At 34.6% G+C, this 22,980-nt stretch overlaps 1 protein-coding gene across 4 annotated transcripts in view; it reads left to right on the forward strand.

Annotated features, from left to right (window-relative positions):
* Nucleotides 1-20,778, forward strand: part of LOC126979544 (sodium/bile acid cotransporter 5-like) — a 67,720-nt gene extending 46,942 nt beyond the window's left edge. For 3 of the 4 annotated variants that reach the window (XM_050828902.1, XM_050828903.1, XM_050828901.1), the window contains exons 5-10: nt 758-877; nt 1,875-2,049; nt 2,818-3,080; nt 4,485-4,671; nt 6,963-7,038; nt 12,110-20,778. In XM_050828902.1, coding sequence (XP_050684859.1) covers nt 758-877; nt 1,875-2,049; nt 2,818-3,080; nt 4,485-4,671; nt 6,963-7,038; nt 12,110-12,212 — 924 coding nt within the window. In that variant the 3' untranslated portion in view covers nt 12,213-20,778. The remainder of the gene's footprint in view (nt 1-757; nt 878-1,874; nt 2,050-2,817; nt 3,081-4,484; nt 4,672-6,962; nt 7,039-12,109) is intronic. The other variant, XM_050828904.1, reaches the window with a different exon arrangement.
* Nucleotides 20,779-22,980: the final 2,202 nt, after the last annotated feature.

Below are 22,980 nucleotides of genomic sequence, written 5' to 3' on the forward strand. Positions count from 1 at the left end.
CGTGTCACGTAATTTATATATATTGAGATAGCAGTAACTTTGCCTGAACTGACAAACTACGCTATAGTCCGACAACTTCGTGCGCGACCGTTCAAAGATGTCAGGGGGAAGCGGACGGTGAAGTGGGGAAGGGCAACGCGTGAGACTGTTGTAACCCGCTGACCCCGTCATAGTACCCCGTCCCCGCCACCGTCTGTCACCCCGTGGGACGGTGCTAATCGCACCTTAGGTAGCTTACACTTCAAAAAAAAAAGATGTGGTGTCGTGGGACACCAGGTAGGAACGAAGTTCCTTCGGCTAATGTAGAATCGACACAATTTGTAAAAGAAAAATCTTGTTCAATTTTATGAAGGTTTTCTTGATTTTTATCTTAAATTTTGCAGATTAGTTTTTATTTAACTACACGAAAGTATTTAGGAAATTCAGTATTAGAGGAAATATTAAATTACGTAAAATAAAAAAAATCGTAATCCAAATTATCAATTAAAATAACAAAATATTATGTCTCTTTATTTTTGTTCGACAACATAAAATTACATAGAAATAGAAACGACTGTCGCGCCTGCGCACGTCTCAATTAACGGTTTTATTCCACGGACTTTTTTTTACGGTTTTACTATCACATTTTTTTCAGTTCGGTCCCGCAGCAAAATCCCTATCTCCTCCAAGCCTGCCGTAAGGAATATCGTTCCAAAAAGTTGTCTTTTTGCGTCTACCCTCACTTTTAAAATATCGTAACAATATTCTTTGTCCGCAGGTGTCATTGATATTCATAAACTTCGGGTGTGCAATGCACTGGCCCACTGTCAGGGATGTGATCAGAAAGCCGATCGGTCCGATTATCGGGATGTGTGGACAGTTCCTGTTTATGCCTCTGGTGAATATACTAATTGTTGTATACTTAATACAGAGTAAATTGTATAAATATTAATTATCATGTGTTGGATGCATCAACTTTAAGAGCTTGAATTCATTATTTGTGTAAGGATTGCTTCGTGAACATGATGGTCGTGATTACTGTCATAATTAGTCAGTCAGACGTCGTACTGCCTTAAGGGATAAATAAAAGACCTTTTGTTCAAAAAAAAAACTTAAAACAAACAATAGGAATTATTTTTTTATTAAAACAATTAAAAAAATGCTCGTTTTGAATGAAATTTTATTATTATTATCGATTAATTACACATGATGTTGCTTACTTACAAAACAGAGTTTTCCTAAAATAATATAAAAAAAAAATGTTTATAAGGTTTCAATTTGATATTGACACACACAGTTATGATACTGTCTGTTAATCGATTTAAAGCTTTCTGATAAACTAAATTTTTTGTTTTGTTTTGTGGTGCGGCTAGGTTCAGAAATTTTTTTTTTGACCAAAACTTAAGATTTATCAAACTACATAAAAATAATCTGTTAGATAGTTAACAACTGTAGTTAATCTATCTACTATAGTTACCTAAAATTATGTTTATTTTTTACCTCCTGAGAAAGTTAGAAAAATATAAAAATTGTAATCAGTTATTCATTTGAAACTATTATTTTAATTTGATTTCTGAACGACGGGGGGCACATCAATGGAAAATCAAAATCGTTGTTTTTATTTAATTCCGAGCAATTTCATATTTATTCAACTTTTAAACCTTCTCTGGACTTCCACAAATAATTCAAAACTAAAATTAGCCAAATCGGTCCAGCCGTTCTCGAGTTTTAGCGAGACTAACGAACAGCAATTCGTTTTTATATATATAGATATAACAGGACGAGTGCTGCTTATGATGCTACAAGCAGCACTTCTGAATATTATTTAATTAATATTTAAGCATTTATTGTTTTTTTCTTCTTATACCTAACGTAGATTATGAAACATCTTTCAGATATCATTCGGCCTTAGCTATGTGATATTTCCGGACTCGGCTGCTATGCGACTGGGGATGTTCTGTGTCGGAGTCTCACCTGCTGGGGGAGCTTCGAATATATGGACGTACATTCTGGGCGGCAATCTCAACCTGTCTCTAGCAATGACTTCAATATGTACTATTGCTGCTTTTGGTATGTGTTAGTCTAATCGAATAAATAAATATTATTTTAACGGTAAAATTTCATAAGCTTCTTCGTATTGCCATATAACATATTAAAAATATATATTAAAATTTTGATGCAACAGATTCTCAGACTTACCAAATATATCGTACTACAATTATTGTATTCGATTGCCATCTTGCAACCCTATTTCGGTTTGGATGGAACAGAATAATATAAAATCGTGATACAAAAATAGTTGTAGATCGTAGATGGGCGAAAATTTTAAGTTGCATGTATTTTTATCGTATTATAATCAAAATAAAAATTATTGTCCAAATATTAAAAAAACAATGTTAAAGGTGAACAACCCTTATCACTTAGAGGTATGACAAATAGAAAGTAGCCGATTTTCAGACCTACTGAAAATGCATATAAAATTTGGTAAAAATCAGTAAAGCCGTTTCGGAGGAGTAAGGTAACATTGTGACACGAGAATTTTATATATAAGATATAAATATTAAAAATAACATCTAACGGTTTAAGAGTAATTGTTAGTTGATGTTATTGCTTAGAACGACGTTAGTCTCGAATTACATTTAACTTTAAGGATACTAATTAATGTACAAAAAATTTTAGAAGAAATTTTAGTAAATTTCTATACGATATAAAAAAAGTTGGTACAATGGCAACGCCATATGAACTGATTCAATTAAAATGGTGGATTTTGAATTAGCTGCTTAGAAAAATTACATTTCACAATTATTGGAAAACTATATCATGGTTTTTCTCTTTCAGCCTTTATGCCAGCTTGGCTTTTCTCACTGGGGCAAGTGGTATTCAGGAACGCGAAAATCGTCGTACCCTATGCGAGGATAGCCACCTTCGTGGTCGGTTTAATAGTGCCTCTAGCCATCGGCTTAGCTATGCAGAGGTTTATGCCGAAAGTCGCCGCGTTTATGGTGCGGATATTAAAGGGGTTTTCCTCTACACTTCTCTTGTTCATCATAGTCTTCGCTATCGTGACGAATTTGTATATATTCAAGCTGTTTACATGGCAGGTGAGTCAGAATTAACTTGATTAAATTAAATACCTTTAAGGCACATTGCTTCTACATGTATGTAGAATCTTCTGCACTTCTACATGTTGTGTGTTATAACAAAAAAGTTAAACATGTGTTGAACACTTGTTTTAAAAAAAGTTCTATTATAAAGCTCTGTCTTTCTGTTGTTTAGCGTTTAACAATCTTTAGACATTGTTTATATTTAAACACGGGCTGACGCTTATATTCATATGGACGATTCAGATTATATGATGACCGATAAATTAATGACAGCTGTCAACAATTGCGATCCGTCCCTTTACTTGTTTCTGAACACTTCAGTTAAGGTGCTTCGTTAAAATTTATAAAAGAATGCATGATTTCTTTTATAAAAACATAAAACAAATATAAACAATATTTACTCATATTTATATATTATGTCATTTGTTTTAATCGGATCGCGTGAGAATGAATGTACGCCAACTCACTCAATCAACAAGCTAAACACTGTTTTGTATTACAAAAAGATAAACTCCATTTTAGACGTCGTTTAAATAGTTAGACTCTGTTCAACAAAACACGTGTCTAAGCCACGCTTAAATTATTTTTTTTGTAATAACACCGTAATGTTTTTTATGTGAAAAAGGTGTTAGAGATTGTAGTCGAATTGAGAACCTCCTTCTTTTTTGAAGTCGGTTAAAAAGACACGCGATTTGTGGGTCGACCATAACACAATCCAGATAATAAAATAGTAACGTAACTCAGCGGTCATCCTAATTAATGGCGTGTCGTGCGAAGGTGGAATTCTAAGGTTATTTTTATTGTTAATTTATTAAATTTGTATAACTAGTATGTCGTTCCCGAATGACGTCAACAGGCCTATCCCCACCTTAACATCTCTTACCCGAGAGTATACCTTTATCATCATCCATGCTTTAAATCCTCTATTAAAGATTCTGAGACAGTAAGTTTATTGCCAACATTAAAACACCCAATGTCCTTATAACCATTACATCATCCAAACGAGTGTTGTAATGAAATTTATTATCATCCGTTTTCATAATAATCTTTTATAGAGGATTCATATTATGGGTGTAGATAAAGTCTTGTATGAAACTGTTGATAACTAGGTATTAAAAGACTCATGTGAAAATGAAATCCACATTCGTGTTTTAATACCCCTTATTACACAACAGTTGCATAAATAACTAATACGGAATAGTCTTCTCGATTCGACCGATTTCCATATTTTTTATGTATAGGCGAGTTTATAATTCGTCTGATGTTAAGTGTATACCGTCGCGAATTTGTAATTTACCCACCCACATTAGTATTTTAATACCCCTTATAACAACAGTTGCATAAATAACTATAACATCTCTCTCAATTGGTGCTTACCTTCGGATTTCCGTGTACTTTCAGATTATAGTAGCCGGTATGGGCATACCCTGGCTGGGATACTTGTTGGGCTACATAGCAGCGGTGTTGTGCAAGCAGTCTCACCCGGACGCGCTCGCCATATCGATAGAGACGGGGATACAAAATACTGGGATCGCTATATTCCTGCTGGGTTATGCCTTGCCGCAGCCGGAAGCGGATCTTACTACGGGTGAGTTTTTGAGGAAGCGATGAACTTGTTCACAATACTAATGATTTCTCTCTATAGACGTTCCCTCATGACTGAGGATCGTGGTCTTTATTGATTAACAAGTGGTCCACATTTGGAGTGAACTATTAGCTTCCATCGGCTTCTGTCCATCGTGGCCCTGACAAAGGAGCTAAACCTCGGGGACCTGCGGGCCTACCATGAACTCTTATTGCGATTCAATTGACAACCTAAAATGCACTGCTTTGCTATTTCGTACCACGACGTAATTAGAGCTATCTAATTTAGGTTGATTTAATCGCAATAATGTCAAATGAATGTCAAAAATTATATCAATTGAATCTCAAACTGATTTAGTTCGTTCATTCATTCGTACCATGAGGTGTTATTTCAACCTAAACTGGATAGCTTATTTGTCAAAGTGACCGATTCGAAAAACGTTGCTACTTCCTTAGAGGAAAGTGAATCGTGTTGTTAATAACTTTTAAAAAATAGTGAAAACATAGAAAAGAAAAATTTTATTGATTAAAGATGAGATGAGAATACTTTATTGGACTTTTTTGTAAAACAAATACCAAAAATTAAAATACTAAAGACGAGGCAATAAGGGCCCGGCCTATAGCCTGTTCGCAAGAACGAATTAAAAAAATGTACTCTGTGGTCCTGTCAAATCAAACATCAATGGTGGTGCGTTCATAACTCGTTATTTTTACGAAAACACTTAAGCAAACATTTAATTTGTGTATCAAAGAACTATTTATTTATATTACTATTATTTAATAAGTACAAAAAAGGGATTAATGGTTTATAATTTGACGCTATAAAGCGCAATTTTAAAATGTATTTTTAGTATTTTCTACGCAAAATAACCGCTAAAATCATATCGTTTTAGGTTTCGAAACGAAATTTTATTTCGTTCATTCTTCATAAGCGATTCAAACGCCATTCAGTAAAAGGCACTTCATGGTACGAATTTTAGTGATGCATCGAACTGCATCGGATTCGCATCGCTTATTACAAGTTGATGGTAGGCCCTCTGGAGTGTTTTATTTCGTCGACTACGATTGATTTCTCCAGGCTCTCATTACCCCTTCGTATGATGTGGCCAAAATACGAAAGAATTCGCCGGTGGCATATCGTGGACAGACGGGTTCTTATCTTTAGCTGTGAGAGGATCGACACATTTTTTCGCTTGGCTGATACTAATGAATGATATGAGACTATTAAATAATATTAAACATAATTTTTAATTCCAAATTTCTTCAACTCCAGACATTTCACTCATCCTAATTTTTTTCCGATGAATCATTTTTGTGTTAACTGTTATTTTTTTTTCTGATATTATATCTAAAGTCTCACCTGTGCCTTGAAATTTCTAATAACTTAACAATAATAACACTGAACAATAAATATGATGAATCTTACGAATAAACCACAAATAAAATCAATTCATTCATTTATCAACTAAAACCAAATAGTATATCTCACAACAATTAGCAATGTTTATAATTTAGATAAGGAATGATCTCCGCTGCGCTCTAACAAGATACCATGCTACCTAAATAGTTAATAACAATAGCTTCTTTATTACGGCAACTATTAGATGTTTGTGTGCGTGGCATCTTGACTCTCTATGGCCTCTTTCAAATAATGTAACATGCGCTTCGTGTTATTTTACATTGAAATTAATAAAATACATAATACTCACTATGATATGACGTGATCCCAGTGTCTTTCTTACTTCTTGTGGTATTATTTCAACAAAGTTTTACTTCTAAACCCGGCATTATTTTTTCAATTATTAGCAAAGTTTAACAGAACATGTGGCATGTCAACGTCACACATTATTCGAGACTGGCTCGAGTACCCCCAATTGGGCGTAGTATTAGTTGCCGCACTTTGCGACTACGCCTGCGGTATCTAGTTGGAGTGCAGCGGAGACAAATCCTTAATCTAAGATATAATTATTATTTATTTGGCATTCAACATTGACTTTTTATTGTCAATATATTTATTCTTCAAAATGTAATGAACCTCTTTTTGCTGACTGTAAAGAATTGCCTTAATTCAAAATTCAAAAGCTTAGAATTCCTGTAAATATACAAATACTACTGCTACAAATGCAGAAACGTCTCAAAACTTCCTTAAAGGCCGGCAACGCTCCTGTGATTCCTCAGGTGTTGCAAGAGATTATGGGCGGCGGTGATCACTTAACAACAGGTGACCCGTAAAAAACCCGATACAAAAAAAACTAATATATTTGTACCAATTCTTAAAAAAAACATCTATTTCAGTCGTTCCAGTTTCAGTGGCTATTATGACACCAATACCTATGATGGGCATATATATCTATCAGAAGATAAAAGAATGGTACGTACATTTTAATGTATTTTAATCTACATTTGGGATTTTACTATTCATACTAATAACTAGAATTGTGTTCATGTTTGCATTAACTTTGGGATAAAATTTGATTTCATAAAGCTATTCGATGTTTTGCAATTATTCTCAGTCAGTAAGTTGGTTTTATTTTGCAATTTAATACATTTTTGATTAGTAGCTTTTAATGTATTAAAGATTTTAATGATATTATCCAAATGTTGTGGGCTTCTGCTGAATTCTGGCACGAGACTGAATTGGCAGAATTTGGCGAGTCAACTTCTTCCGAGGATGTCTCGTGTAGGGGCGATCTTACACTCGAGAGAGCTTACAATATTTGGATAGTTATAGATTTTCGAAAAATAACACCAAATTCAACTTTTTTTCACAAATATATATTCGCAGATTTTTTTTTATAATTATAACCTAGATGGAAATATAGTAAAATAATATCTAGATGAGAAAATAATACCTATCTCATATTAATGGGATTTGAAATAGCATGCAGTGTAAATAAATAAATAAAATATATCAAGTTTATTGCTAATTTGTGTAATTTAAATATGGATGAGCTGCTAAAAAGAAATTGGCAACCCTGTCTGAAATTTTTGCCACTGCATAGACATTATTAGAGCTATATATTAAAAGTAAAAATAGGCGCACTTTTTTTGGTAATTTTCTATGTGTGTTTTATTGGGTATATTTACTGTGTTATATATAATATTAATATTTTTATTTAATTTTAACACTGACATATTTTTCTTAAGATATTACTATTCTTATTTATTATAATTATGCCTTATTTATAAAAATATCCTTAATTGAAATAAATGCATTATAATTATTAATCTCGCTTATCTATACTTTCACTTCGTTTAAATATGTAACATTTTATCGAGTCAACTCGAAAAAATATTTCTATTGATCAATCAATAGAAATATTTTTTTAAATGAAAAAAAAATAAGAAAATATATGTGCCACGTGGTTTGACCATGGATTTTGAATATACTAAGCGTATAGACAATCTGACAGCCCGATAATTCGTGACCAATAATATTTGTCAAGTGTGCATTAACTAGTGGTGCTACTTCAAATACTAAGACCTTGTCCAGAAGGGGCGACTTCGTCGCGAATCGTATCGCGCGAATTCATACGCGCGTTGTCGAGGTACTAGACATCAATACATCGCGTCCACAAGCATCGCGCGAATTCAAAATACGCGCGTGAATCGCGTGCACTACGCCAGACTCTCGACTCGCGCGTATTGCGCGCGAGTCGAGATACTAGGGAGTAGGGACGCCTTGTTGCGTCCAGTTAACGCGCGAACTCTAGAGCGAGTGCACGTATCGAGGGAAATGGAGCGCCAAAATTTTGACACGGAATTGTTTATAGACGAAATAGAAAAAAGACCGACGATATGGGATTTGGAATCACCTGATTATGCCAATAGGTTTTTAAAACGTAGGTCTTGGGAAGAATTGGTGTTAATATTTTCATCAAATGAAAAGATTATTACGAAAGAAGTTAGTAATTCTTTTCTCATATTGTCTTAATTTCGGATACAAAGTGTCAAACATACTATGTGTCATTCTATCATTAATAATTGGATGTACTAAATACATTCTATTTTCCCTCCATTTCTGTCTCTTCCAGCGACGGTAAGCTAACCACAAAGAGACCGCTTCGTTCAACTCCATGTTTTCAACTGGTTCCGTTCCCAAATGCTCGCGCATTAGTACGCTCCTTACGTTACGCAACGTACGCGCGAATTAAGCGCGAGAGATTCGCGGCGAATTCGCCCTTTCTGGACAAGGCCTAAGCAGATAATACCACGCGTGGTTGACTGTTTACGACTTGTCAATCAAAATCGGTTACAGTACCTACAATATTTTTTTATATAAGAGAGGGCAAACGGGCGAAAGGCTGACGGGATGGGGAGAGATGAAACAACTGCCCATGGATATCCGCAACATCAGCTGTCAACAAATGCGTTGCGGGCCTCAAAGATCGGAGTATGCTTTTTCCTTGAAGGTCCCTAAGTCGTATCTGTTCGGGAAAACCGCAGCCGGTAATTGGATTCCATAAAGTAGCTGTGCGAGGCAAGAAATTTCTTGCAAAACGCGCGTTTGTGGAATGCCAGACGTCTACGTGATGCGGTTGGTACTTTGCACGTAATGTCCGGTGGTGGAATTCGGCCGCTGGTATCAACCCGAACAGATTCGCTTTTCTTTTTGATCTTGCCGTATCACAGTTAGAGATGTTTTTCTCTCTTGCACACTTTGTCTCGACGCTAACACTGTAAGCTTAGATTAAGGATTGGTATCCGCTGCGCTACAACTAGATACTGCACTGCCTGAGAACAATAGCTTTTTTATTACGGCAACTATTAGATGCTTGTGTGCGTGGCATCTTGACACTCAATGGCATCTTTCAAATTTTGAAACATACCCTTCGTGTTATTTTACATTGAAATTAATAAAATACAAAATAATTACTGATGATATGTGATCAGTGTCTTTTTTATGTCTTGTAGGTAAGTATTAGGTACTTTTACAAAGTTTTACTACGCAAGCCGGGATTATAGTTTCAATTATTAGCAAAGTTTGACAGAACATTGTTCTTGTTGCTTGTTGTTCGAGACTGGCTCGAGTACGCCCACTTGGGCATAGTAAAAGTTGCCGCAATTTGCGACTACGCCTACGGTATCTAGTTGGAGCGCAGCGGAGACCAATCCTTAATCTAAGTTAAGTAGTTTGACAATTTACGGAGCTCAAAATATTTTTGTATCCTTTTTTATAAATAAGGCATTGATTATGTATTTATTATAAAGAGTTATCATATTTTATATTTATTATTATAAAAATGGCTCATATTAAACGAATGTTTTTATTTCCATATGAATTCATCAACGTACATACGATGTTGGGGTTTATAGTATGAGAGGTACGCAATCGTATGAAAATACGACAATGTTTGTTGGTGATGGTGCTTTTGCTCGAATGATCTCTGTGTCCTTTTTCTAATAACTTTAAAAGTAAAATACAACATATTGTTTAGATTTGAAACGGCGACATCTCAAGTCAATTTCCTAATATGCAAATCACGGACTATTAAAAAAGTAGGACTCGGCGCCCTGATATTAGCAAGTGAAGCACCTTTATGCTAGTGTGTGTGCGGTTACAGGGTATACCAGTTACACAATTTTTTCTCGCTTAAATAATAATATATACACAAATAGTTTTATAGTATTGTTTTTACTTTTAAATATTTTATTGCGACGCAAACTGATCTGTCACAGACGATGGCAAATCTCACAATGGTGGCCGATCGGCTTGTTGTAGTGTAAGTGTATGCGTGGGGCTATGTATTTACACGTTTACCGGCTTGTTTTTGTGCCTCACTGTTATGTAAGGTGACACGGTGTCCTTCTTATTTTACTTGTGTGCGGACACACACTAGCAAAAAGGTGCTTCACTTGCTAATATCACGGCGCGGAGTCCTTCTTTTTTTACTCGTCCGTGGTTATAGGGCGGTTACCTGTATTCACATTTTATTAGACACTGCCAGTCCACCGATTGTCATGCAATTTTTTTCGTGCAGATATAAATCTGTGTTTATGATTTTGATAGAATTATCAGCTAAGTGTGTTATGAATCAATTTTGTCGATGGTACACCATTATAACACTTCCTATACAATAACCTGCCACATAATATTAGCCTAACATTTAAATGGCAAGGACTAACTTGATGGTAACTGATAAGCACAATCTATTTATACTTAGCCCATCTGGCTTCAGTATTATAATTACTTACTCGAAATTTTAATACCGACTTAAAATATTATTCAAATTAAGGCAATTTAATTAAAGCCCGTTCATAAATTCAATCGTAATTTGTGAACTTAATTCATAATGTAACTGTTATTGGAGTCGGAAAATTAAAAGCCTTAGGTAAATTATACATAGGCAACGAATGACAACAGGCCAGGTTTATTATTTTAGTGTGCATGATACTTGTCTGCATGCATATCTTACACTCGAGATACATAAGTCACTTTGTGTGCGTTCGTTGCTGAAAATAGAGGCTATCTGCTCGTCGCTATTTTTTTTCGACGTGTTCACAGCTGTCACAGTCTAAGCAGACATATGAATTATCTTTACTTTCGATTTTCTATTAATATCGACCATTCAAGATGAAAGTATTTTCCTGCATGTGATCAAGGCATGGTATTAAATAGCATGAATAGTTTAAAATTTATTGCTTTGCCAGTACTTGTACTTATACTAGATTGATAAAATTAAATGCATGTTCACTAATACTGAGTTCTTTGATTGGACTTATACTCGGGCTAATTGCTCGGGAAAATTGATCGAATAACTCATATTAAAAATTTGATGCCCACAAGGCAAAGTAACTTCTGTTCGTAGTAGTCCGTAGAAGGTATAGATTTACCAGTGGGAGGCGCCTTTTTCTGCCGTGAAGCAGTAATGTGTAAGCATTATTGTGTTTCGGTATGAAGGGCGCCGTAGCTAGTGAAATTAGATACTCGGAAAATGAGACTTAACATCTCATGTCCCATGGTGACGAGCGCAATTGTAGTGCCGCTCAGAATTTTTGGGTTTTTCAAGAATCCTGAGCGGCACTGCAGACGAGACGAGCAGGACGTTCAGCTGATGGTAATTGATATGCCCTGCCCATTATCTTGCAGAGCCGCATAGGATTATTGAAAAACCCCAAAAATTCTGAGCGGCACTACAATTGCGCTCGTCACCTTGAGACATAAGACGTTAAGTCTTATTTGCCCACTAATTTCACTAGCTACGACGCCTTTCAGACCGATACACAGTAAAGCTTACACATTACTGCTTCAGCAGAAATAGGTGCAGTTGTGATACCCACAATCTACCTGGCATCCTCTTCAAAGGAGCCTCCCATTGGTAAATTAGTATAGGTGAAATATTGAATTTTATTTGATTAGTTAGCCCGAGTTTAAGTCCTAAATCCATTTAATTCAGTGGTAATGATATATTGTTTCGCTATAGTATTTGTATCTTTAACAGCTTACGGAGAAGAATCCAGCTCAAAAAAGTCCATGTCGAAATCCCGACCATATCAGAAGGAGCCAACACCTGCATCAATGGAGCCTCTGATGGCACAAAATAGACAGGTTTAGATACGCATTATCTGGTTCCCATATACATTTAATTGCACATTTTGTAGTGTACTATCTGATGCATTTTACAGTGTACTATCTGATCTATTTTACAGTGTACTATCTGATGCATTTTGCAGTGTACTATCTGATGAGTAGAATTGATCGGAACCAGACTCAATCTAGATAATATTAAAGTATAGATACTAATATTTTAAACTATTTACTCAATACAGAATTCGAACCTGTGCTATTAAAGTAGACATAAGGCTGGGATTTGTGAAAGATTATTATACAAATCTATCTTTCGCAGCAATTACATATTTAAATCAATTCCTTATTATAAATGAAAATAATAATTTGCTGTTACGAAATTATAATGTCTGTCGTACCCTGAATATATTTTATTTGTGTATACTAAACTTGTACATGGTTTTTTGTATAATACGTTTTCTTTTGAGACAAAATAAACTATTTGTATTAATAATGTCCCTTATAATCTTTAATTGGAAAAAAAATTATATTAGAAATAAAAACGTGATCGGATTTTGGCTCCATGCGGAAAGCCTTACAATCTCAGCCTTATCAACTCAATAAACAAACTAAATAACAGGCTAACTATTAATAGGACTAAAAAAATGTGTTCAACAGCTTGTGAGGCATTTTTGTACAACTTTACAGAATCATAAAAATATATATTTTTTATTAACTTATTATATTATAATATTATTATATCGATTATTTCAATACTTAACAAAAGTTAAATTCAATGGCATTTATAATGATATTGTAAACGATTTTAAAATCTCAGAGCGTTTTTATAAATTTTAAAATCATACTGTTATTACTTGCGTGTACTATTTGCGTATGCATACGCAAATTGCGTGCATTTTAGTGTGATATATACTTTATGTATGATTTTTATTATTGCTCAACACATTAGTGTAAATCTCTTATAAATCATTGCCATATTTAATGGTTATACTATCTTATACTATCATATCATAAACAATCCAGATGTTCCATTTATTATTGGTAATATTTTCTCCCTGTGTACCATATCATATGTATATCATAGGTAAGAACAAGTGGGTAATTAGTATTTGCTTTGATTAATGCATTACATATTTATTAAATTAAAATACGATTTTAGGGATAAAAACGCGTGTAGGTAGGTTATTGTAGCTGTTAGAAAGTTAGTTAAAAATATTAGTAATAATATAAATTTTAATTTAAATCTAATACAGCTACTTATACACGCATTTTTATCCTTTAAAAATTATGTTATTTAAATAAAATTGGGTAACCCACCAAATCTATTGAAATATTTGTTCAAATATTCCTAAAAATACTTCCAAACTCATTTTAAACTCATTGGCATGTAAGGCATATGATGACAGCCTGTCTTTTAGCTTATCGGACCTTTATTGGATATTTGTCCTTTCAAGATATTATTAGTTCGGTGATGGATCCCACAACGTGGCTGTGCGAGGGACAAAGTTTCACATAAAACGCGCGTCGTTGACATTGTTAATGGCGGCAAAAAAGTTTACAGGCGTTGCGTCTCCCACGTCCATAATAACATTTCATGAACATGGCTTCCGGTAACATATTTAAAATTACGTCACAGTAAGCTAGGCTGTCTCGTTACTGCAAACAGCACCTTCATAATGTCTGTTTTTGCGTCAATTGACGTTGCTTGGTCTGTTGAGCGCCTGCCTTTTATGATTGCCCGGTTGATGACTGACCGTGGGTGCGTTTGTAAGCCTGGGCGAGTCCTGTACGTCACTGGCAGTCCCTGCTAAATACTTAACGTCGCGACGTACTGGCCTGTATTCGGAGTAGTACCTCTCACGCTGGCACGTATGAAAGCTAACGGCAGCCATGGACCGGACTATAAAAAGGCACTAAGGCTGAGATCTATAGCCTACTAAGACTTTCCTCAGACTTACGCTTTTGCATTGGTCTGTCTTAGCTTAAGATCAGCTTAATTTCAGCTGTCAAATGACTATAAAAACGAAATCATGCTAAGCTGTAACTCAGCTAAGTTTTACGTAAGTAAAGTCTGAGAAAAGTCTTAAGTACGCTCTATAGATTTCAACCTTAGAGCGATTGCATGTTCTCATTAATTTCTCCACACTAATTTAGCACGCTAGGCTAGTATGGAGTTCACTTTCATATTTTCATTAACAGTTTGTTTTTGTTTTTAACCCGGTTCAGGATGATTCATGGTCCTCCTCAACTTAACCGCGCATCATGGAACCTACCGCGTCTCTCTTGATTGTTATTCGATTTGTCATTAGTAGTGTAAAGAAATACTATAACTGTTTTAGAGTATTAGATGTTTCGTTTGCTTGTAAAGCAGGGTTTTCACTGTCCGAGTCTATTCGGATTAATAAAATCTCTCGGATGTTACTCGTATTACGTAAACACTTGATCCGAATATACTAGGACGATGGCATTCGACCCGAGTGGACTTGAACGTGGCTTTATTCATACGAGTTCAGTCGGATTTTTGTATTAATAGTGGGTGCTATTTGGATCAAATTCGAAAATAAAATAAAAATTTATAACCTTCCTTATCCACTTTTATCGAAGTAAACGAGTTTGTGTGGCGTCGGAGTGACAAAAAAGGGATCGCTTTAGGTACCTTTCCTTCAACGTTATTTTTTGTATTTGGACATTGCCTAACAAATTGTTTTGATGTGGTCTATTTTATATCAAATCAAATCAAAATCACTTTATTCATTTAGTTGAACACTTATGAATATCAAAAGTATTTATTTTCGTTTTTACATTTACCGCCACTTTGGAAAAGGTTGAGCTTTAATGAGAAGAAGTAGTAAGAAACTCATTGCCAATTTATTTAATCTATATTTATAGCTTCATCGTTTTACAAATCATTTCAATTGCAATATAATATGTAAAGTGTTTTCGATATAGTGGTTATGCACTTTCTAAATCAACCTACTCGTTAAAATTTCTTCAACGTACAGCTATAAACATTTTTTATTATATTAATTGTGTATATGTAGATATATACAGACGCCACACAGAAGCTGGATCGGGATGTTTGTAAGCCAGACCAAGTGGACTCGGATAGTGAAAATCCCTCTTAATCATCGCCTAATCTAAATATATGTGTTCTCTGTTGTACTTCCGACAATACTGACACACCGCTGTCGTGTCGATAAATGTTAATCTTTGACGTTTCACTAGTTAACATATTGGTTTATAAGTTTCTAATTTTTAAATCATATAAATAGTTTAAAGCTTACTTTTTGAAGTCCGGCTTTAATATATCCATAGTTTATATTGAATAATTGCGATTTTAGATTGTGCAGTGATAAAGAGATTTCGCACGATATTCTAATTCATTTATAAACTATTAACAATAATCAATAGTAACTTTATGTGCGGGCAGTTAGTAAAATAAAAGTGACGGTGATGTAAAATAATTTAATGCGCGTCTCCGTGCAGTTTTAGCATCTATACGCTTTATCTGAAGAGCGAGTTCGGCTTGCATTAGCATTGCGGCTCGTTTACTGCTGTTTTGTCATAGATTAAAATATTAATGTAAAAAAGTAACGAAATTAAGATATTAGGCGGTAAGCGTAATAATCAATGACGTTCTATACATATAAGATAAATCAGGTCGTATAAAAATAAAGCCGAAATATGGAACATGCCACAAATGCTAACATACCATATTTACTAGTTGGAGGCTACTTTGCATCGGATGCAGACTAGATTATGTGTACCACAACGGCGCCTATTTCTGCCGTGAAGCAGTAATGTGTAAGCATCACTGTGTTTCGGTCTGAAGGGCGCCGTCGCTAGTGAAATTACTGGGCAAACGAGACTCACAATATTCTTAGAATAAGCATGTCGGAACAGTCTACCCCCAGAGTAAAAAAGTATTCCACAGTTCTTTCCACCGAAGGGTGACCACAAAAGGTAATAGAAGGGGTGACTGCGCATTTAATCCAATCTTTTAAAGTATTCTTGGTCAATAAGTAGCAATGTAAAATATCTATTCGGTTCAGGGATAGGTATGTTGAATTTAGAACCCGATGCCGACAGTGACAGTTGACACACGACTAAGTAGAAAAGTGTGCTTACATTCTGCCTTATTAATAATAAAACGCTTTTCGAAGGTGTAAAGCTATATTAGTTAAAACGTATTTTAAGCCTATCGAACGTTCGATAAAATTCCTTATTCATATTTATTAGATAAATCTCCCATAACTAATACGTCCCTATAGTACGCAATGTTGCCATTTCGTACAAAAAAACATGATTTTAAGTAATTTAATGAGGAACTGTCAATGGAAACAGACATCTTTTCAATGTCAATGGTTTGTCAGTTGTCAAGAGTCGACGTCAGAATAATTACAAACTTCAAATTCAAATTCAATTCAAAATATCGATGTCGGCAATGTTTTTTTTGCGTTCGAGTGCTTAAAATAGATTTATAGAAGGGTCCTGGCTACTCTAAGTCACGTCAGCTTTATCGAAGAGATAATGAGCGTTTTAGCTCTAATATGCGATTATGAATACCATTTTTTAACAAGCGTATATTAGCGATGTTTTAAATCTCCGCTATGTCAGTATGAATAAGACAGTAAGTCTTTAAGCTTGATAATAAGCTTTTGCCGTTCCGCTGTCAGACTGCGAATGATATGTCCTTATAAGTGTATAGAACGTCATAATACTCCAGTCGTATGCATTGAAATTGCACTGTGGAACGAGTGATACCATTTGAATCGCCAACTATAGGTACTGTACGTAAGCTGTACAATCGAAAGTTACTTTATAATATGAAATTTTCTTTTAATATATTCCTGAAATTTCAAAATATTATTAATGCATGTCTAGTTAAGTTCAATAACTCATTCCAAGTAACATTTACAATAACATTCGTAACATTATTATTAATATAATTTATATAGATAAATGCTCAAATGTTTTAATAACGGCGTTCCTATTTTAAGGTACACAAGTTCTTAGATTTAGAAACCCTCTTCATAAAGTTCGTAACTTAATAAAGGAGAACAACCACTTAGTATGGGGCGTTGGTACTGAAATAAAGTTCTTTGTACATCAACAAAACGTATGCCATACCAAACCTTACCGTTTTAGAATACTTACAGTTTTTAAACCGACTTCAAAAAGGAGGAGGTTCCCAATTCGATCGGTTTTTTTTATGTACATCGATTACTCTGAGATTTATATCCGATTTACGTAATTCTTTAGTTCGATGCGGAATAGATGCCATTTGGTCCCATAAAAATTTTACATAATTAGGCCCAGTAGTTTTCATTTTATGAACATTTTTTTTTAATTTTTGGCACCGACTTATAATCTATCAATAGGTAGCACATATAAATAAAATTATTTATTAATATTAAAGGTAAAGGTTTGCATGAGGTGTATTAAATTAAATTTTTAGTTATTTAATACTTTTCAGTTTTTGAATTCGGTTTTTTTAAACGTAGTTTCTTTTTTATTAAACTTTCATGAGATATCATGGTTTTTATATTTCATGAAACCAGCTTTATTCACAGTTGAACACAGAACTTGTTGTTATAGACAGTTGTCAGAAAAAACAACATGGCGCGTAATTACTCGAAAGTCGTGACGACATTGCTATAAAATTTGTCTCATACGTCGATAAAGAAGTTTCACTTCAATAAATGTCTAATAGGCTATACCGCACTATTCTTTGAATAAGCATGTTGGACCAGTCTACCCCAAGAGTATAAGTATTCTACAGTTCTTTCTATTCTCGATGTAGTTCTTTTAATAAATCGTACAATCTATATATATAAAAATTAATTGCTGTTCGTTAGTCTCGCTAAAACTCGAGAGCGGCTGGACCGATTTGGCTAATTTTGGTCTTGAATTATTTGTGGAAGTTCAGAGAAGGTTTAAAAGGTGAATAAATGGGAAAATGCTGCTAAATTAAATAAAAACAACAATTTGTTTTTCCTTTGATGTGTCAGTACATAATTTCAATGAGAGAATTTATTGACGCTTTGACAGTTCTGCTGTGAAACAATTTCATTACGACAGCAGGGTGCATATTTTACGAAGTTATTTTTGATGTTATGATATTTTATTGACAAATTCATATAAAAACATTATTTTTATATTATATACAGAACAACGTCTGTCGGGTCAGCTAGTCATCTATAAAAAAATGATAAATGTACAAGCCAGTACCAATTTGGTTGTTCTCCTTTAGATCAATTAGAGTTCTACTCGATAGCCAAATAAGTTTTGGAAGTAAACTACAAATAGTACTATAATTATTTTATATATTTTCTAGGTCCGATATTTGACTACAATATACCATTTTGTACGTAAGTAGGTAAATAGTAGGTATCTAAAAATATTTTTGGAACATTTCTTGACCGTTTTTTTTAACTATCTGTATAGCTTTATACATATTTTTTACCAGAGTATTAGGTGAAATGTCTCAAATTATATGTATACATTAAATTACCTTACAATTCTCGAATTTTAATGAAATATCCTCGAATAATGAGCAGATTTTAAGAATTAATTTGTTAAATATGAGCCAATTATTGGCATTTTAAGATGGAATCGGTTATAGTGCTCATTGAAAATCAAAATTTAGGCCTTCATTTGTTTTGGCTAATTGATAATTGAGCGGGAGAAATCTCATATTGTTTATATATATATATATATATATATTGTTTTTAATGTATTTGAAGTTAATATGGATTATTTATTGTTATATTTATGTTTTATTTTGAATGTGTGTTCAATTCACCTATGAAACTGTGTCGAAATTGCGAAATGTCTCCAAATGAATCAATTTATAATAAGTTATAGGTTTTAATGTTGTAATTGCTAATGTTGATATTTCTTATAGCTTAGTAATTCAAATGTAGTGATTCTTAAGTTAGTTTTCTTGTATTAAAACATATTGTTAAGTAGTTAAGTACAGCCCTGTTTTTAGACTTTGGAATGCTTTAACATACTGTATAGAATCAAGGGTCCGGCAAACCGAACTAATGAAACTAATGTAATAGTTCAAAGAATTTATGCATCAAATCCCATCATCATGTACGAACTGGGTACAATTTAAAATGAATCTTATTGACGTGCATTTAAATTAGCTATTGCTTTAAAGCAGAGATTATCAAACTTATTTCTTTTACCACCCCCTTTTAAAATCAATTGTTTTTCAGCGCCCTCAATTTTTTATACACTCCTAGTACAAGTATTCCTAATATAAATATAAACTAATTAGGGCGTCTCTGCACTCATAATTTTTAAATTCGTATCTGTGATTCTTCAAACAGGCCGTCATACAGAAACGTACATTCAGATCGTATGTTTTACATGGATCCGTAAAATCACAGATTAGTGCACAAACACCCTTGTTCAAAATTTTAATTATAAGTATCTAAATTTCATTACAAATCAACTATCGCTCCCCTAACCACGCCCATGCCCCATTTGTCGACCACTTTGAGAAAGACTGCTTTAAAGGGTGTAACTATGTGACACTTCTGTAAGTATTAAGTACTCTCTGTTCTGTAGTTGAATTCCTTAACAACAATAATATATTTCGTTGCCTTTCTTTCCTCGAAATCTAACCGCTAAAGTGCTTCATTAGTTTCGTTAGGACGCACTAATACCACAATACATGTGAAAGAACAGTCGCGTAACTCAGCGGTCGCCTTGAGATTTACTTACATCTAGGCGGAGCGCTAGGGTTGGTATATACACAAATATTGACGACACACAATAGTTTTGTCTCCCCAAGATTGCTTAGCGGTCGTGTAAGTCGTGTGTGTGTGCGTGCGTCGATTCGGTGCTCTAGACTAGCGTATAAAGTTAAGGTACTGTTCTGTTACTGTATTGTGCTAATAATGTAATACTCCTTTGATGACAGGTACCGATGATTTGCGTTCAACGAATTATTGCCCCTTCACTGACCTCTACTATATACCACTGGACTGGCGCCTGTCAAAGTGCTTTTGTGCCTGTTTGATATTCGCCATTTTGGCGCTGTTGGCCATGTAGCGAGAGTCTACGGTACTAAAACTAGTGATGACAACCTCAGCAAACATCGATAGATGGTGTGAAACTATTTACAAAAAAAAAATTGTGTACTTTATTACGTTGATTCTTGAAGTATAAATAACACGGAAAGCGAATGAAGTTAATTCAAAATAAAAAATACTACATAGTATTGTACGTTCCTTCGCACCCATGTATTGTATCATACGTCAAAATTAGTTCTCTGGACGCTCGCGAGTGGCGCTTCAAATTGGCACAATAAATTTGCTGTCAAACATAAGGAACAGCCTGTCCAGTGGTATTTAAACAGGTCAGTGTGCCCCTTGCTTAAGTTTCTACTTAGTTTTTAAGTCAACATTGACAGATTAAAAAATAATGCTTTTCATTTTTATATAACTGTATGGATTCAAATTGTTCGCATGACTCGTTTTGTAGGTGGAACAGATGCAGCAATTGTTTTTGTTGGTTGAGATCAATGTTTGTGTTAGTTGAGAGGAATATATCTGTATTATATACAAAGTGTTTTATTTTTACCCGTTCAAACATAATATTTATTCAAATATTTTGAGTTATTTTAACCAATTCAACACGTGTTTCGCCTGTACACGAAGTATCCTCAGGAGATGATGACTGGACAAATTCCGGTGCGAGACACACTCTCACACAACCTAAAGATAACTCAAAAAAATTGGATAATTATGCATTTCCGCATAATAACGCCGAATTGATGATTGGTGCTCGAGTGATTGGAGCCGATGCGTTTTTATTTCGCATCAAATAGGTACTTGTACTACTGCTACAATGGATTTCATACCATCAGTAATATTCTCCAAATACACAAATGGCTCATTTACAGTCGGTCGATTTACCGATCGGTTGCAAAACCGGATTCGGTTACCGACTGTTGTAAAGGGGTTTTCGTAAGGGGTTTCAGTAAACGACCACGGGTCGCATTAGGTCACCGACTACCAGTGGGAGGCTCTTCTGAACAGGATGCCGGATGGATTATGGGTACCACAACGGCGCCTATTTCTGCTGTGAAGCAGTAATGTATAAACATACTGTGTTTCGGCCTAAAGTGCGCCGTAGCTAGTGAAATTACTGGGCAAATGAGACTAAACATCCTATGTCTCAAAGTGACGAGCGCAATTGTAGTAACGCTCAGAATTTTTGGGTTCTATATAATAGCGGCACTGCATTCTATTGGGCACGGCGTATCATTTATCATCAGCTGAACGTGCTGGTCTCTTCCCTTATTTTTATTAAAAAACCGAGAAGTAAAAACAGTTTCTTGGTTCGCCGTATTCGGCCGCAGGCCGTTTTCATTATTAATGTAACGGTTAGAAGGCTGAAACGGAGCCTTGGTCTTCGTGGTTACCTTTTATAACAACCCAAAATCCCCTAATATTTTAGGTTCGCAATCTTAGTTCAAAGACTCGAGCGATTGCTAATTCCGTGGTCATCTGAAAGGCAAAGCCATGTTGGTTTCGAATAAACTGGGGGTCATTTATAGAGCAAGGCCTTCAAGCCGGTCCCTTATTGTGCTCTACATGTAATCGGGCAGGTGCACTCCCAAGGGTATGTACCATCAGCATAATTGATTATTGACCCACTTTGCCGATAAATCTTTTAAAATCATAAAAACAGGTTTATATTTGCACGAAAAGTATTATATCACAATTATTGGTGGACTGTCTGTGTCTATTAAAATTATAAAAGATAGTTAGGAAATGTATGTTCAAGCTAATTTCGACTTAAATGTTTAATAAGATTGTAGGAAATGACACAAAGGTGGGTCACAATTCAATTTTGTTGATATTACATGGATACTCGAAAAGCTGACGAGCGCATACCTTCCTAAAACTCCGGTAACGTTCCTGTTATTTCTCTGATGTTGCAGGAAAGTGGTGGTAACTTAACATCAGGTGATCCGTACTCCTGTTTGTCGTATTCCATAAAAAAATCGTTGCTTAAGTTTGACTCCTATTACACGCCAGAATCGAATAACCGAAGGCCGATATTAATTTAAATTATGCAGTATTGAATAGTACTATACTATACCCAAATATAGATCATTCGGGACTCTGAATAGCGGAGAGGTGTCTATGGTAAATTTATTCGAATTGGTGCTTAAACCCACCCGCAGCTTAGATTGGCTGGGTTTCTGAACTGGAAGGGACAGGACGCCTGGACTGTGGCAAAAATGTGTCCGTTTCTTGTTTATTTATTTATTTATTTACAAGTAGGTACAATAACAGATAACAAGATAAAGCTATCATCTAATAACAAGTACAGCATATTTTTATGATCCTGAGATCCAATTAAAATTGTACACATCATTCACCAAATACAGTAAAAAAATTAATAAGTGGACACAATAGTAATTACAGTATAAAAAATTTAGTTAAACATTAAATTATTTTACGTAAACTAGAAAGTTTTATAAAGAGTATTTTTATGCACAGCACACACTTCGTTAAATTCTCTACAAATTCTCATAATTGGGTTGTTATGCGATACATTATTATTTGAGGAATTGATGGAAAATAAACATGGAATACGCACAGATCGTTTGGAACTTTAAAGTTTATCAAACTTAATAGATGACTATCCATAAAACCATTCGCAATGTTATGTCCTCGCAATGGTCTTACCTCTGCCCGGCCCCAGGCTCCCAGCGCCTATTACAGTTTTAGCTGTGTAAATAAATTAAAAAACTAT

This window comes from Leptidea sinapis, chromosome 3, assembly GCF_905404315.1.
Source record: "Leptidea sinapis chromosome 3, ilLepSina1.1, whole genome shotgun sequence".
In the NCBI taxonomy this organism is placed as follows: domain Eukaryota; kingdom Metazoa; phylum Arthropoda; class Insecta; order Lepidoptera; family Pieridae; genus Leptidea; species Leptidea sinapis.